Consider the following 13,440-nt stretch of genomic DNA (forward strand, 5'->3'; position numbering starts at 1 on the left):
AGCCAGGTGTGAAACTCCATTCTGACAAAATACTTGTGAATAGACATCACTTAAATTCTTGGGGTCATGCAGAGAGGTAATGTGGAGCACCACTGGTTTAAAACAATAATTACTGCCCCTTCTCCTACAAAGTGTCTCTAATCTTAAATCGTATTTTGGACATATTATACCAATATTTTCTACTACCAACAGTTTAGCAAGGGGTTGTCTTGGCCTTGCATTCTCATGGTACCTTGTGTCACCCAGGCAAAACACTTGGAGGCCTTAGTGCCAGCCAATACTGAGCATGTAAACACACACAGACACATACACTCACATACACATACACACACCACACAGAATCCTATCTAATAAAGAGGGAATATGCTAACTAACAATCACGCCGTCGCAAAGATGGCAGTGTCCACAGCCAATAAGGAGGAAATATGCTAATTGACTGGCACGCCCTCCATGATGGCAGTACCCATAGCCACAAGATGGTGGTGCCCAGCCACCCCAGCCCTCCTGGGGCGGCAGGCACTCTGCGTCCTGCCTCCGGAGTTCCCCAGTCCCCTCAGCCTCCCAGCCGCCAGGGCCGCCCAAGGTTCAGGGAACCAGGGCCAGCCGAGGCTTGCACTTCCTGCAGTGGCAGCAGCAGAGGTGTGATGGGGCATCACCTTCCCCTGATCATCAGGTCACCTCCCGCCCCTGAGGGCTACGGACTGTGAGAGGGGGCAGGCTGGGCTGAGGGACCCCCTCTCCAGTGCATGAATTTTCATTCATCCAGCCTCTAGTGTTATACATAAAAACCATGCCCTTAACAGCATTAAAAGTGTTTGCTTTTGGAATTAAAATTATAGGTGATTTTAACTTTTTTCTTTATATTTATCTTTATTTTACAGTTGTTCTTCAATGAATATATATTGTCTTTATTATGAGAATAAATAATTTTTAAAAAAATAGAGGTGGTACATAATAAATTTAAGAAAATATTCTTTCAAAGTACAAGTTTTTTTAAATGGCCATTTAGTTATATGCTTCAATTAGTTGGAAGTTTTTACTTACATGGAATAATCTATGAAATAACCCAATTATTGCAACAAATGAAGACTAGAGTGTTTCACTCCCCATGAAGGTGAAACATTCTATTTAATATGTGTATATCTTGCCTTATATTCTCATATTTTATATAAAGAAAAGCTATATTTATGTGATATAATTTTTAATCAGTGACTATACAAAAATATCTTCAAAGTTGTTTTAATGGAGCCCAAAATAGCACATTATGCAAAGAATAAATTTTTTTAAAAAATTTTATCATTCAAATACCATTGTGATGAAGCCTAAGTTTGTGGAGACATGAGAGAGGGAAAATTTAAGGCTTGAGAGCCCATTCTATATATTACAGTGGCAGCAATTCATTTCAATTGTTTTAATCAAAGGGAAAATTGATGTACATGATTTCAAAAGTCTTCGTTTTTCTACCTCTTCACTAGAAAGTAACAGAAAACTACTGCAGTTAGCATAAAAAGGTGTTTATAGGTCCCAAGGAGCAGAATACAGAGAGGATTTAGGAAGGGAAAGGGATCAGGAACTGAAATCCACCAGTCCAGGTTCGATGCTCGTCTGCTTCATTCATGTTTTTAAATATAGTTTCTCCAATTTCAAAGGCAAGTCAAAGATAGTTGCTCCAGCCCTAGCTGTTTTTGCTCAGTGGATAGAGCGTCGGCCTGCGGACTGAAAGGTCCCAGGTTCGATTCCGGTCAAGGGCATGTACCTTGGTTGCAGGCACATCCCCAAGTAGAAGGTGTGCAGGAGGCAGCTGATCAATGTTTCTCTCCCATTGATGTTTCTGACTCTCTATCCCTCTCCCTTCCTCTCTGTAAAAATTCAATAAAATATATATTTTTTTTAAATGACAGGTGCTCCACAGACTAAGCCAGAGGGAAATAAGTTGGGTCCACTTAGTTTTCATTCAAAATTTCTAGAATTCAATATATTCAATATTCAATAGAATTCAATGGGGGCCCAGATTTGGTAAGGAATTCCCCTAGTCCAAACAACTAGAGACAGAGCTCTCCTTGTGGAGTTGTCACTCGTGGCTTTAAAAGCCTTCTGTTTGTTCTTACCTACCATTATTTCAACATCAATTCCTGGGAAAGAAAATCACTGTGTGCGACACCAAAATTCCTAATGACAAAGGTATGCAAATGTTTGACACATGACTTTACAGTTTTATTAAGTGAATATCAGTAAAACCTTTAAAACACTAAGAAAAAGAAAGATATGTAAGAATATCAATCAAACATAAAAATCCCATCAGTGTTACAATGTATAGAAATTACAGTTTATACTGCATTACAGGTGTACCAGTAAATAATGCACATTTTTTTTCAATAGATGGAGTTACACATATGTTGATATATATGCAGTTTGATATGCACGCTATTTTGTTGTATTGAAATCAAGCTTCAAAACTTCATATGTCAAATTTTCTGAAGGTGTTAACATCATAGATATTTTTACACTTCAAAATGTCAAATTTGGTGCCAGAAAAAGAACATTTGAGGGAAGTTTTAATTCATTACTTTATTTTGAAGAAAAGTGCTGCTGAAAGTTATCGTATACTCAGGAAGCTTATAGTGAACATGCTCCATCTCAAGATACTTGTGAAAGCTGGTTTAAATGCTTTAAAAGTGATTATTTCAATGTGAAAGACAAAGAACATCCAGGTCAACCGAAAAAGTTTGAAGACCAACAATTACCAGCATTAATGGATGAAGATGTGTGTCAAATTCAAAAGCAACTTGCAGAAAGATTAAACGTTGCTCAGCAAACAATTTCCAATTGTTTACAAGCAATGGGAAAGATTTTAAAGGAAGGAAAATAGGTGCCACATCAACTGAACGAAAGACAAATGGAAACCTGAAAAGTTATCAGTAAAATGTTGCTACAACTGCACGAAAGAAAGTCTTTTTTGCATCGAATTGTGACTGGTGATGAAAAGTGGTTTTATTTTGAGAATCTCAAACGCACAAAATCATGGGTTGATCCAGGTCAACCATCAACATAGACTGCAAGGCCAATCACTTCAGAAAGAAGACAGTTCTCTGCGTTTGGTAGGATCAGGAAGGTGTGGTGAATTATGAGCTTCTAAAACCAGGTTTTTGAGCCACACTTTGATTGTGAAACGACCAGAATGGGACCGAAGACACAGCAAAGTAATTTTGCTTCATGATGACGCACCATCACACACTTCAAAACCAGTCAAAGACACATTAAAAGATCTTGCCTGGCAAGTATTAAGCCACCTGCTGTATTCACCAGACCATGCTCCTTCAGATTACCACTTGTTTTGATCGATGGCACACACACTTTCTGCATAGCACTTCAAAACATATGAAGAAGTGGAAAATTGGGTCTCTGAATGGTTTGCCTCAAACAAGAAAAGTTCTATTGGGATGATATCCACAAATTACCTGAAAGATGGGGGAACTGTGTAGTTAGCGATGGACTTTACCTTGAATAAAGCACTTTTGATATTTCTCTTGAAATTATCGTGTTTTCTTTGATCACAAAATCCGCATTATTAACTGGTATAGGATCATAGTAAGCTTTCCATAGAAGAATAATATTCACATTTATATGCAATAGCTCCCATTTATGGATTATGCCTTTCAATTCAATAGCACTTTTTTGAAAGCTATAGAATGTCTGCTTCCGATGGGTCATCAACTGACACAAGGAATTGCTTAGATGAGTAAAAGTATTCGAATAATGGCATTCGAGAGCACTGGCTAGTTCTCAGAGAGATGAGTGCCTCTCATCTGGCCTGTTACAGGGTCTCCCCATGTATAGTTGTCCCCTTTGCTTTAAAAGCCTTTCATCTTTTATTATCCACAGTTTTATTATTGGAAATATGCACTTTACTACCTACCAGGAACAGGGAAAGAAAGCCCGAACTCATAGAATCTATACTAACAATACAGGAATATGCAAATTGTCTGGGACGCTGTCATAGTAACAGTAATGATCAAACAGCAGACTGTGTGGGGCAACCAGGCCAGCAGGGGGAGCAGTAAGGGGCGACCAGGGTGGCGGGGCAGGGGGCAGTGAGGGCTGACCAGACCAGTGGGGGGGCAGTTGGAGGCAACCAGGCCAAGAGGGGGGGACAGTTAGGGGCAACCTGGTTGGCAGGGGGGGGGCAGTTAGGGGCGACCTGGTTGGCAGGGGGGGCAGTTAGGGGTGATCAGGCAGGCAGGCAGGTGAGCAGTTAGGAGCCAGCAGTCCAGGTTTGTGAGAGGGATGTCCTACTTCTGGTTTAGGCTTGATCCCCAGGACACACCCCCGTGGCCACTTTCATCATTATGTTGTTTCCCTGGAACTTCTGCGGGGCCGGGTTAAAACCTGCAAAGCCATCCCACAATGATACTCTTACTGTAAAAAGGACATCTTAGCTGCCGATCTCCTGGTTCTGCTATGGTATTTATTCATACAAACTTACTACAGTTTCTTTCTTTTCCAGTAGTTAGAGTCTACATTTTGTTTTTATCAGAAATGAATTTTCTAGAAAAGCAAATTGCATACCTTTGTCTTTTTTTCCAAATTTCAGGGTTAATTTCATTTTATATTGGTGACTATTTAGTTGTTCATGTAAAGTAAAAGTTAATGCCTCTATGTAGAATTAGTTTAGTCTCTAGCCCAGGCCAGTGTTACTTAATGGTTAGAGTGTGGCCCCACACACCTAAGGGTCACAAATCGATTCTTGGACAAGGGCACATACCTGGGTTGCAGATTCAATCCATGGCCCAAGTTGGGGTATGTGCAGGAGGAAACCAATGGATGTATCTCTATCACATTGATGTTTCTCTCTCTCTCTCTCTCTCTCTCTCTCTCTCTCTCTCTCTCTCTCTCTCCCTCCTTTCCTCCCTCCCTTCCCTCCCTTCCACTTTCTCTAAACATCAATGGGGAAAATGTCTTCTTGGGAGTATTAACAAAAAACAAAACAAAACCAAAAAAAAAAAAAAATTCATTTTAGTCCCTAGAGACAAAAACAATTATATTTTTCATTGATATTATTTCCCTTCATAGCTAGGTTTAATTCAACTCATATTTCTTTTATTTATCTTTTTGTCTGTCAATGAGATTGCCTTTTATTTTATTTTCTCTCTTTTTTTTTGCTTAATCCTTTCACCTTTACTCAATGTTCATTTAAAAATCACTTATAATCCCCACGAGAATCAGATGAGCAATAATACACAGTGTAACTCCTGCTTACTTTAAAGTTCTAGTGAACTCAAAGGCAAAGGATATCCAGGTAACCTAGAAAGAATGATGATAAAAAGAATATCCCCCTACCCTACAAAAAGGGAGGCATTTATTTCTTCCCCGTAGATTTGTTTATTCTATACTTAACAAAAGGATAGGAGGCTTTTAAAGGAATTTTGCTTAAAGAGGAGAGAGTACACTCTTGTTACTCTATATATAGAAAAGCCTAATATGCAAAGTGTCCCCTCGGAAGTTCAACCGACCGGAAGTTCAACAGCTCGCTATGAGGTGAGCTGACCACCAGGGGGCGGCGTGGAACAAAAGAAGGCCCTGGCCCTGGCCAGCAGCCAGCAGCCAGCAGTCAGGGAATGAAGGCCCCCGCAGGCAGCTGGCACCTTCTAGGGACCCTACCCGTGCACGAATTTCATGCACTGGGCCCCTAGTTGTAAAATAAATATGAAGCAGAAGATACGTAGGAAATTCATTGTGATTTCCAAATGATAGGTGAAAGCTTGCAAATTGACCCCATTGGTGACCTGAAGACCTGCTATAATCAGGTAACAAGAAGTGTATTTGGGTCTGAGTTCTTTTATCAGTTCCTGTATCCATAATCCTTGACCTGCATAGACTAGACTTCTGCTCCACAGGGAAAATCATCTGGCCTATGCTTCATTACCTCAACTTCACTCTAGATATTTACTAATTAATCTCACAAATTAATCAGGGACTGGGTAGAGAGAGAGTTACAGATGCGGGGGGTGGGGGGAAGGGGGACATCAATTATACTCTCAACAATAAAGATTATTTTTAAATAACTCAAAAAAAAATGTTTTTTTTTAAAAAAAAGTTCTGTCCTAGTGGGTTTGGCTCATTAGATAGAGTGTCGGTCTGCAGACTGAAGGGTCCCGGGTTCAATTTTGGTCAAGGACACATGCCCAGGTTGCAACCTGGATACCTATTAGGGGGCATGCAGGAGTCAGGCAATCAATGATTCTCTCTCATCATTGATGTTTCTCTCTCTCCCATTCCCTTCCTCTCTGAAATCAATAAAAAAAAAAAAAAAAAAAAAACAGGTCTAACAAGTTTTGTTTAATGGGATCTGTTTTCAATGCTATTCTTGGCACCTTGAGCAGTGTCTAATGCAAAGTGAGGGCTGAGTTATACTTGATGAATGAATGAAAGCATTTGTCACACACTGAGCAGGATCCCTTGAAGTCCTGGGCCACACCTCAATTCCCAGCAGTGCCTCCCATCCCTGGGTCTGCTGCATCTGGACATTTAAAGATGTTTGTCAAGGTGCCCTCCTCCCCTTCTTTTTCTCTCAGTGCTGAGTGGGGAAGGGAGGAGGAGCTGGTCTCCTCTCTTCATTCCAGGCTGCTTTGCCTTTCTGACTCTCTCCCACCCCCAGCAGCCTTCTCCCTTCCTCTTCTCCCCTCCCCTGACAGCCTCCCTCATGAAGTCCCAGGATCTTTGTGGCAACCCCCCTAGAGGTGCCTTTCTCCTCCTCTCCCTGCACTGGGGTATCCCACAGAAAGGCAGGTCTCTAGGTCCCCTACCAGCAGGGCACACTGACCCCTCTTTGTGGGGCTGAGGCTGCCCTTATGCTGAGATTCCTTTTATGACCTCACCTTCTGTAGGTGAATCTGAGTCTGTATCACTTCCTCTTTCACTTTAGCTGCTCAACTGGCTCAAGGTCCTGCCCTGCACAGGCTGGCCTTCCCCAGCCTGGGGCCTCCCCTAGTGGCAGGTGTGTTTTCACTTTTCCTACATCAGCTGGGATTGCCCCTCTGTCCAGGCTAAAAGCTGCACCATGGAGCCCAGTGTGGAATTGTATCATAGCAGAGCTGCAAGTTCAGAGATACAGACAGAGCAGCAGGCTGAGACCCAGAAGAGGAGACTGAGACCAGAGACACCAAACAAGGCTGGGTGAGACCCAGGTGACAGCCTCTGCGTGGATACTTGGATCCCCATCTGCTGAAAGAGACCAGACTTCAGACACCAGAGACCAGGATGAAGCCGGACTTGGTTGTGTGGTGCACGCTGGTGCTGATGCTGATGGCCATGGTGCTGACCTGGACAGGAGCAGTTCCTGCCCCTACGCCCCCCAGGACCCACCTGGGTGCAAGGGGCTGCCACATGGGCCAGTTCAAGTCTCTGTCCCCACAAGAGATGAAGGCCTTCAAGAGGGCCAAGGACGCCCTGGAAGAGTCACTCCTGCTCAAGAACTGGAGCTGCAGCTCCCGCCCACTCCCCAGGACCCGGGACCTGAGGCAGCTGCAGGTGTGGGAGCGCCCTGTGGCCTTGGAGGCTGAGCTGGCCCTGACACTGAAGGTCCTGGGGACCTTGAATAACTCGACCCTGGGGGACATCCTGGACCAGCCCTTTCACACGCTGCACCACATCCACTCCAAGCTTCAGGCCTGTGTCCCAGCTCAGGCCACAGCAGGCCCCAGGCCCCGGGGCCACCTCCGCCAGTGGCTGCATCGCCTTCGGGACGCTGGGAAAAAGGAATCCCAGGACTGCCTTGAAGCCTCTGTCACATTCAACCTCTTCCGCCTCCTCACCCGTGACCTGAAATGTGTGGCCGCTGGAGACCTGTGTGCCTGACCCTGAGACCTGCTGGCAACCTGTCCCAGCATCTCGGATTTTATTTATGCTTGCCCCCTTTTTTAATTTATTGACACCCAACCACTATTTATATATTTGTGTGAATTGTCAAACTCAGACCCAACAAAATATTTATTTTTCTACTTTTTGTAAAAATTTTGCAAATAAACAATGGGTACAAGAAAAAAATAGAATTTATCAACTTGTCTCAGCATTAATAAAGAAAAATAAATTGGAAATCCAGTATATTCTTGTGATATACGTGTATGTATATATGTATACTAGAAGGCTTGTGCATAAATTCGTGCATGGGAGGGGTTTCTCAGGGTGGCCTGCGGGGATTGGACCCCAGCGCATGCTCAAAGCCTCGAAACCCTGCAGCCCCTCCTGGCACCCTGCCATGGCCTGGCGCCACCCCCTTACCTGCTCCAACATCCCGCTTGTGGGGTGATCAATCAGGGCCAGGTCCTCCACCCAGCTCCCTCAGTGCCTGAGAGCCAGGCTGGTCACCGTCTGTGGGGTTATAGGCAGGGCAATCAGGCCCCCTGCTCGACCCACCTTGGCCAGGCACTGCCCTCTCACCTGCTCCACCATCCCACCATGATCCCACTCTCATCATGGCCCATTGGGGCTGGCTGTGTCTCCAATGCTGCCCGCTGCTAGCACCGTGTTGCCAACACCCACCATGTTTCACGCTGCCCCCTGGTGGTCGTTACACGTCATAGCAAGCAGTCTAAATCCAGGTTGAATGACCACCCAAGGGGACAATTTGCATATTAGGCTTTTATTATATAGGATGTGTATATATGTATATATGTATATATGTATGTATGTATGTATGTATATACTAGTATGTGTATGTGTATATACATATATATGAGTAGATAACTGATAGATGGTAAAGAGAGAGTTTAAACCAGATAGTGTATATCTGAATTTGAGGTCTACCACAAACCTCAGAAGGATTTTATGGAAATTCAGTGAGATAATTCATGTAAACTGTTTCGCAAAATGCCAGGCACATAGTGATGCTCACCAACATATACACCTCAGATGTCAACTAGACTCTCTCTGGTATCAGATGGCTACATAAAATATCCTTTGTTTGGAAAGTCTAAATGATTTTTTAAGAAACCTAGAACCTTGCCCTAGCTGGTTTGGCTCAGTGGATAGAGCATCAGCCTGCAGATTGAAGGGCCCTGGGTTTGAGTCTGGTCAAAGGGCACATGCTCGGGTTGCGAGCTCCACCCCCAGTAGGAGGTGTGCAGGAGGCAGCCAATCAATGATTCTCTCTCATCATTGGTGTTTCTATCTCTCTCTTCCTCTCCTTTCCTCTCTGAAATCATTATATATATATATATATATATACATATATATATATATATATATACACACACACACACATACACACATATATATACACACACACACACACACACACACACACATATATATACCTGTATCCCTGCACATGAATCCGTGCACCAGTAGCTCTCTGTGGAGCCTGGCCACTCTGCGCTCACTGTCCAGAGGCTCTCCGCAGCCCAGAGACCCATCAGTGCCCTGGCGGTGCCAGAGGCCCATCCATGGTTGGGTGCGGAATGCTTGCCTTGTCGCAATGGTGACAAAGCAAGTATTCTGCCAGGCCACTTATGCTGCCCGCTCTCAGCGGCTGCCCCTGCCCCAGGACTGGGGTACTCCGGTGGGGCTGAGAGCACTGGCCACTGCCATCTTGTCGCTATGGGCGCCACCATCTTTGTGATGGAGTGATGGTTAATTTGCATATTACCATTTTATTAGATAGGAGATTATATATATATATATATATATATATATATATATATATATATATATATGAAAAAACCCAGAACCTTGAGAATTTCCTGGCTCCTGCATTCAACATGCCATCCTTTCTCCACCATGGTAGACAGCCAGATGTGAACCTCCATTCTGACAAAATACTTGTGAATAGACATCACTTAAATGCTTGGGGTCATGCAAAGAGGTAATATGGAGCACCACTGGTTTAAAACAATAATTACTGCCCCTTCTCCTACAAAGTGTCTTTAATCTCAAATTGTATTTTGGACATATCTATACCAATATTTTCTACTACCAACAGTTTAGCAAGGGGTTGTCTTGGCCCTGCATCCCCATGGTACCCTGTCTCACCCAGGCAAAACACTTGAAGGCCTTAGTGCTAGTCAACACTGAGCATGGAGCCCAAAATAACATATTATTCAAAGAATACATTTTTTAAAAAAAATTTCATGATTCCAATACCATTGGGATGAAGCCTAAGTTTATTGAGACATGAGAGAGGGAGGGCCTGGAAATTTTAAGGCTTGAGAGCCCATTCTATATATTAAAGCGGCAGCAATTCATTTCAATCATTTTCATCAAACAGAGAATGGATGTACATGATTCCAAATGTCTTCGTTTTTCTAACTCTTCACTAGAAAGAAACGGAAAACTACTGCAGTTAGCATAAAAGGTGTTTATAGGTCCCAATGAGCAGAATACAGAGAGGATTTAGGAAGGGAAAGGCATCAGAAACTGAAACCCACCAAGCCGTGTTGGATGCTCGTCTGCTTCATTCATGTTTTTAAACATAGTTCCTCTGATTTCAAAGGTAAATCAAAGACAGGTGCTCCACAGACTAAGCCAGAGGGAAAAAAGTTGGGTTCTCTTAGTTTTCATTCAAAATTTCTAGAAAATAGAATTCAATGGGGGCCCAGATTTAGTGAGGAATTCCCCTAGTCCAAACAACTAGAGACAGAGCTCTCCTTGTGGAGTTGTCACTCGTGGCTTTAAAAGCCTTCTGTTTGTTCTTACCTACCATTATTTCAACATCAATTCCTGGGAAAGAAAATCACTCTGTGCGACGCCAAAATTCCTAACAACAAAGGTATGCAAATGTTTGACACATGACTTTACAGTTTTATTAAGTGAATATCAGTAAAACCTTTAAAACACTAAGAAAAAGAAAGATATGTAAGAATATCAATCAAACATAAAAATCCCATCAGTGTTGCAGTGTATATAGATTACAGCTCATACTGCATTTATATGATCATAGTAAGCTTTTCATAGAAGATTAATATTCACATTTATATACAATAGCTCCCATTTATGGATTACCCCTTTCAATTCAATATCACTTTTTTGAAAGCTTTAGGATGTCTGCTTTCGATGGGTCATCAACTGACTCAAGGAATTGTTTAGAAGAGTAAAAGTATTCAAAAAATGGCATTCGAGAGCACTGGCTAGTTCTCAAAGAGATGAGCGCCTCTCATCTGCCCTGTTACAGGGTCTTCTTGTGTGTAGTTGTCCCCTTTGCTTTAAAAGCCTTTCAGCTTTTATTTTCCACAATTTCATTATTGGAAATATGCACTTTACTACCTACCAGGAACAGGGAAAAAAAGCCCAAGTTCATAGAATATCTTTATAATTGATGTGTGACAGAGGCTCTGTTGTTTGAAGAAAAGCAATAGATTTGAATAACAGAAACATGAAATATTCCAGGAACCTAAGGTATCTGATAATCTAATAAATGGGTTATTTATAACTTCTATTTTGTAGGGTGGGGATATTATTCACATCACAAACTCTACAGTATCTATTTCTGTCAATAAGATCTACAGTCATGAAGACCAATTCATTGGTTCTCCACTCTACTATAAAATAAATTTAGCTCACAATGTGTCACATACAGATATTTGAATCTTATTTCATTTTTAGGCATTTTATACAAAAAAGGACAAAACTATAAATATTTCGAGATTAATGTAATATAAATTGAAGGCAAAAATTGTTATTGTTGTAAGTTGAAAGCCTCACTAGGAGTAATGTCTTTTTTTGATATTATTTCCAAATAAATGTGTTAATTCCTACTAAAGTTTTATAGGATGAAGTAAAGAGAAAAATAAGTATAATCATATTCAATAATGGAAAAGTATACACTTTAGTCTGCAGGAGCTTAGTATGCTCAAAACACTAGCATTTATTGCAGGCCTTCCAAAAACTTAAGCATCCTATTTCTACAGATTTGAACAGTGTCAAATGACAAAAGATAAACAGGATACTGCTTTGTCACACCTTTATTTTTCACAACTACATATAGCAACTGAAAGTTTAACCTCTAATTTATGTCAGCATTATCTAATTCATGGCACCTGTAGCCATTCAGTTTTACTCAAGTTAAAATAATAAAAGGACAAGAAAATAATTTTGTTTTTCAATCAGTTTCAATGTTCAATTAATATTCAAATTGCTAACAACTGCTGATCTTTGTACTGATTTCATTTTAGGATTTTTTTTTCTTTTCTTTATTGATTAAGGTATTACATAGGTATTACATATGTGTCCTTACTCCCCTTTCCCTCCTCTCCCCCACCCTCCCACTCATGCCCTCACCCCCCTGGTATCTGTGTTCATTGGTTATGCTTATATGCATGCATACAAGTCCTTTGGTTGATCTTAGCCCCACCCTCCCCTGCCTTCCCTCTGAGGTTTGACGGTCTGATTGATGCTTATCTGTCTCTGGATCTATTTTTGATCATCAGTAAATGTTGTTCATTATATTCCACAAAAGAGTGAGATTATGTGATCTTTATCTTTCTCTGACTGGCTTATTTCACTTAGCAGAAAGCTCTCCAGTTCCATCCATGCTGTTGCAATGGTAGGAGTTCTTTCCTTTTTACAGCAGCGTAGTATTCCATTGTGTAGCCCGCCCCATCTGAGGAGCAGTAGCCGCACAAGTAGCTGCCCCCGCCAACCAGAGGAGCCACATTTTAGGAATTCTTTCATTGGTATTTATCTTTTCTAAATTTAACACTTGCCACAAACCCTTTGGAAAGTTAACATTAGTTGGACATGATATCTGTCCCCCCCACCTCCCTGCCGTGACCCCTTTCATCATTATGTTGTTACCCTGGAGCTTCTATGGGACTGTATTACAACCTGCAAAGCCATCCCACAATGCTCTTCTTACTGTAAAAAGGACATCTTAGCTGCCAATCTCCTTTATTCATACAAACTTACTACAGTTCCTTTCTTTTCTGGTAGTTAGAATCTACATTTTGTTTTTATCAGAAACGAATTTTCTAGAAAAGCAAATTGCATACCTTTTTTCCCCAAAATTTCTGGGTTAATTTCATTTTATATTGGTGACTATTTAGTTGTTCATGAAAAGTAAAAGTTAATGCCTCTAGTAGAATTAGTTTTAGTCCCTAGCCCTGGCCAGTGTTACTCAATGGTTAGAGTGTGGCCCCACACACCAAAGGGTCACAAATATGATTCTTGGACAAGGGCACATACCTGGGTTGCAGGTTCAATTCATGGCTCTAGTTGGGGCACGTGCAGGAGGAAACCAATTGATGTATCTCTTTCACATTGATGTTTCTCTCTCTCTCTCTCTCTCTCTCTCTCTCTCTCTCTCCCTCTCCCTCTCTCCCTCCCTCCCTCCCTCTTTCCCCTCCCTTCTACTTTCTCCAAACATCAATGGCGGAAATATCCTGTGGTGAGAATTAACAAAAAACAAAACAAAAAAAGGAATTCGTTTTAGTCCCTAGAGACAAAAACAAT

The 13,440-nt window shown here is 41.8% G+C and overlaps 2 protein-coding genes across 8 annotated transcripts in view; both read left to right on the plus strand.

The window, feature by feature from the left end:
* The window catches only part of GRIA4 (glutamate ionotropic receptor AMPA type subunit 4), a 430,608-nt gene that overhangs the window by 188,511 nt on the left and 228,657 nt on the right, over nucleotides 1-13,440 (plus strand). The gene's annotated exons all lie outside the window — the stretch shown is intronic.
* LOC308234131 (interferon lambda-3-like) lies at nucleotides 7,258-7,854 on the plus strand (the record flags this gene model as incomplete). Its single annotated transcript, XM_080641395.1, has 1 exon — nucleotides 7,258-7,854. One exon carries the CDS (start codon nucleotides 7,258-7,260, stop codon nucleotides 7,852-7,854), a length of 597 nt encoding a protein of 198 aa, XP_080497521.1.

This window comes from Plecotus auritus (genome assembly GCF_963455305.1).
Source record: "Plecotus auritus genome assembly, chromosome: 9".
NCBI lineage: Eukaryota > Metazoa > Chordata > Mammalia > Chiroptera > Vespertilionidae > Plecotus > Plecotus auritus.